The sequence below is a fragment of the Gavialis gangeticus genome, unplaced genomic scaffold (assembly GCF_001723915.1).
Source record: "Gavialis gangeticus isolate Ggan-Ray unplaced genomic scaffold, GavGan_comp1, whole genome shotgun sequence".
NCBI classification, from domain to species: domain Eukaryota; kingdom Metazoa; phylum Chordata; order Crocodylia; family Gavialidae; genus Gavialis; species Gavialis gangeticus.
The window spans coordinates 11,106,509-11,110,120 of record NW_017729009.1 but is presented as its reverse complement, the minus strand read 5'-3'; the positions used below and the strand labels follow the sequence as shown (position 1 = coordinate 11,110,120).

At 51.1% G+C, this 3,612-nt stretch overlaps 1 protein-coding gene across 2 annotated transcripts in view; it reads right to left on the bottom strand.

The window, feature by feature from the left end:
* Positions 1-3,224, bottom strand: part of TNFRSF6B (TNF receptor superfamily member 6b) — a 13,166-nt gene extending 9,942 nt beyond the window's left edge. Inside the window, exons 1-3 of one of the 2 annotated variants that reach the window (XM_019510045.1) lie at positions 3,122-3,224; positions 2,620-2,753; positions 1,721-2,096 (exon numbers count right to left, since the gene is read on the bottom strand). In XM_019510045.1, coding sequence (XP_019365590.1) covers positions 1,721-2,096; positions 2,620-2,753; positions 3,122-3,137 — 526 coding nt within the window. In that variant the 5' untranslated portion in view covers positions 3,138-3,224. Of the gene's footprint in view, positions 1-1,720; positions 2,097-2,619; positions 2,943-3,121 lie in introns of those variants that run through there. The other variant, XM_019510044.1, reaches the window with a different exon arrangement.
* Positions 3,225-3,612: the final 388 nt, after the last annotated feature.

The following is a 3,612-nucleotide window of genomic DNA, read 5'->3' as shown; positions in this document are numbered from 1 at the left end:
TATCCCCAAATTCCTTACCTACAAACTGGTTGTACTGCCCCCATCATAGTCAAAGCTTATGCCTCTTTCCCTCTCTTCTGCTAGGCAAGTTTTTCTTGTTGAGAGTTATTTTACTCTACAGTCTCTTTGCTAAGAAAGCAAAGAGTCTGCATCTCTACAGTGCTTTGAGCTTTCTTTGGGCATGAGAGGACCAGTGACTGTCCCAGAGAGAGGTAGATTTATGTCCTCCTTACCTACAACACCAAAGAAGGGGCTTAGATGCCTTAGGTTTTTGTCCCTCAGAAAGAACAAGCTGTTACCAGACTTGAGGGCTGGTTACAACAAAGACCAGTGCAGGGGTCAGGGATCACCAGATACTAACACCGGTCTTGTGCTAATGATTGAAAACAGCAGAGCCCTGGGAGAAATTTAAAGTCACACACTCAGGGCAGCCTGCAGGGCCTGCTGTCAACACTATCAATTCACTGACCGCATAGGTCATTGCTCCATAGCTCAAGGTCTTTATCCTCCAGCCAAGCCTTTCTCATACACAGTACATGACAGCCCATAGATCAAGGCAGCCTGTGCCTCAGTGCACCCCAGCACTTCCTTGCTGTCCAAACAGCAGCAACCATGAAACATACTCTGTCCATCTTCAATGAGAAGCCTGCCCTGCCTCCTCCTCCCTGATGAGTTTCTGAGCAGAGATCACATACATGGCTTCTGGCCTCAGGACCCTAATTTCCTAGAGCTGAAGCATTAACCTATAAAAAGGCAGAGAAGGTACAGAACACAGCAGCCTGGGACTAACCGCAGAGAGGACCCTGCTCTGGTCTTCCACTCCCCTGCACTAGCGTCCCATCACTGCTGTCTATCTGCTCACACAGTCCTCCTCTCCACCATATTGGAGCCCCAGCTCAAACGGAGTGGCTCTACCTAAAAGGGAACTGCTCTCAATAGCTGCACCCTGGAGGAACAGGGGAATCCTCAGCCTCAGGCACCAGACAAAGCATTCCCCCAAACTGCCCCAATAATCTGGAGCGCTTCGGACCTAGCCAAAGAAACCCGCTGTTTCAACTAAGCCTGCTTGCAACACACCATGTCTTCGCAAGCAAAAGAGACAGAACCCACTCCCTGCTGGCTGGAGGGAAGGGTGGGAGCAGAGGAAGAGGAAAGAGGAAAGATGTCTTTGTGCAGATGAAGAAGTGGGGAAGAGTTTAGATACCACGGCATAGGAGGCTATAAAAAGAAGCCAAACAGATGGTGCTGGGGAAAACCCACACATTTCGCAAACCCCTTTGTTCACCCAAATCTCACCCAGGCACCTCAAGCGCTATGGTGACAACACTGCTTGTCTTGTTCCATTGTTGGTTTTATTTCCTTTTGCCTGCCTGCATCTTGCGTGGCAGCCACATTGCCAAATAAAGACTCTAGACAGGAGCCCTGTGGTGGATGTGGTCAAGGCTATCTTAGCAGTGTGGCAGGAAGCAGACCCCTCTTTAGTTAGCCCACCCTGCTTGACCATTTCATCACCTTCAGCATCGGGTGTCCAACTGGTGAAATGTCATGAGCTGCTCTGACATTGTGTCTAGCAGAGGTCAGTGCTACAGACCCATGGGGAGAGAATCAACTTGCTTTCTAAGAGGCCTCTTTCAGATTTTGATAGATCAGTAGCTGCCTAAGACCTAAGAGAACTTTACATGTGTGCCTGTCCCCTCAGTTCCCCAGCACTGGTACATACCTGGTTTCACCACGCCGTGCCCCAAGGGACATTCAGAGTGCCTGATGCAGAACTCAGAGTTGGAGTAATAGCCCTCCTGGCACTGGCACACGCGGTTGTGAGTGGCATTGCACTGGTGGACTTCTACCTCCTGCTCTCCACAGATGATGTTGCAGTAGCGGCACTCGTCCAGGTAGTTCCAGTACTGCGTGTAGTGCAGCTCTGGGCACGGTTTACACACAGTCTGTCTGTCTTTCGTACAGTGCTGTGCCACAAAGGTCCCTGGCGGGCACTGCTGGCACATGATTCTTTCTCTAGTCATGGGATCTCTCCATGGGTAGGTGGGCGCAGAGCTGGAGCCAAGCACAGTCAGGGAAAGCAGGAGACCAAACATCCACTAAGGGAAAAAGGAACAAATAACCCTTAATGTCTTGCAGTGGCGCGTTACCATTACTGGAGTGGGTTGCTCAAATACCCGCTGCAGCCAGAAGAAGCAATTCATGTTACAGAGCTGACTTAGTGGATGGAGCAACCAGTGCCCAGCAAGCAGCCAGCAAAGCTAGCGTCACAACCCTACTTGCTTCTGCCGGATGCAGCAGGAGAAACACAGGAAAGGCAGAAAGAAACAGCACTCATGCAAAGAGACGGGAAGCGGACGAGAGAAACACAAGCAACTTACTGGAATTGAAGGAGAGGATGAAAGAAAAGGGAAGACGAGGTAGGACAGCACTGCGATCGGGAACCTTTTTAGAAAACAAGGTTTTTATTGAGAACCTTTTTCCATATAACGAAGACACAAGTGCTTTCCCACACTGATCCTAAAGCTTCTGGGAATACGAATACTTTAAGGGTCCAGAGGACTATCTTTGGTTCCCCATTCCTCCTATAACCTGTAACATCAAACACAGATGACACCTTACCATGGATAAATGACTTGCCTCCAGCGTACACAGGGCTTGCATAGCACTGAGGGTTGCAGCAGCTGCAGTCACTGAAGTGGTGGCCATCAAAGAGGTCTCTGGTGGCTTGGGACTGGACCTCAGGTTGGCTTCTCCTGGTAAGCAGCATTGCATAGAGGGTAAGAGAGACAGACACAGTAAAGAACTACTCACGGACAGTCGCATTTTCTCACTCCTGGATACAATTTTAAACAAATCAGCTTAAATAACCAGAGCTGTTACTGGAGTCACATCCACAACACTCCACCAGCCCAAACAGGGTTTCCGTGTGGACGGGCTGCAAGATGGTTTGACTCCCGTGACGGGCCACCACCACACTGGCACGGCTGTAGCACACAGTCCTACTGCAGGGAGGCAGGGAGCGTCCAGGAGAGAGCAGAGGAGCTGTGAGTAGACAGAGATGGGGGAATGCCTGGAATCTGAGACGGGAGTGGGCAGCATTGACTGGACTTGGGAGACTCACTCGAGAGCCCAGCCATTTGGTCCCAGTTGCTGGAGTGAAAAGAGTCATCTCTCCAGAGTCCCTGGGATCTCTATGGCATGCAGGAGAGAAGAGAAGAGAGGACTGCGTCCACCCAAGTGAGGAAACAGGCAGATTGGGATTCAAGCAGAGTGGAGAAAGATCCAAGGGAAAGCATAGCGACACTTCTCCCTAGCTCCAGAAGCAGGCAGCAGAAACAGGAGGTTCAGACAAGGACAGTTTCAGTTTTCTGCACAGCCCTGAATTCGAGGCAGCGTGGGGAAAGCAAAAGAGCGCTTTGCCTGGCACGGGACCTTGGAGGCTTTGAGCAAGGGTGAGGTTTGCAAAGAAAGGAGCTGGCACAGCGGAGCCTTGCGGAAAGATGGGAGAGAAGGAGCAAAGGTGAGCTGACAGATGTGAGCCACCCAGGTGGCAGGAGCTCTGGAGGCTGAGCAGCACCAGGCATCTTCTGGCCCCGGGTTTCAGCAGCGGCA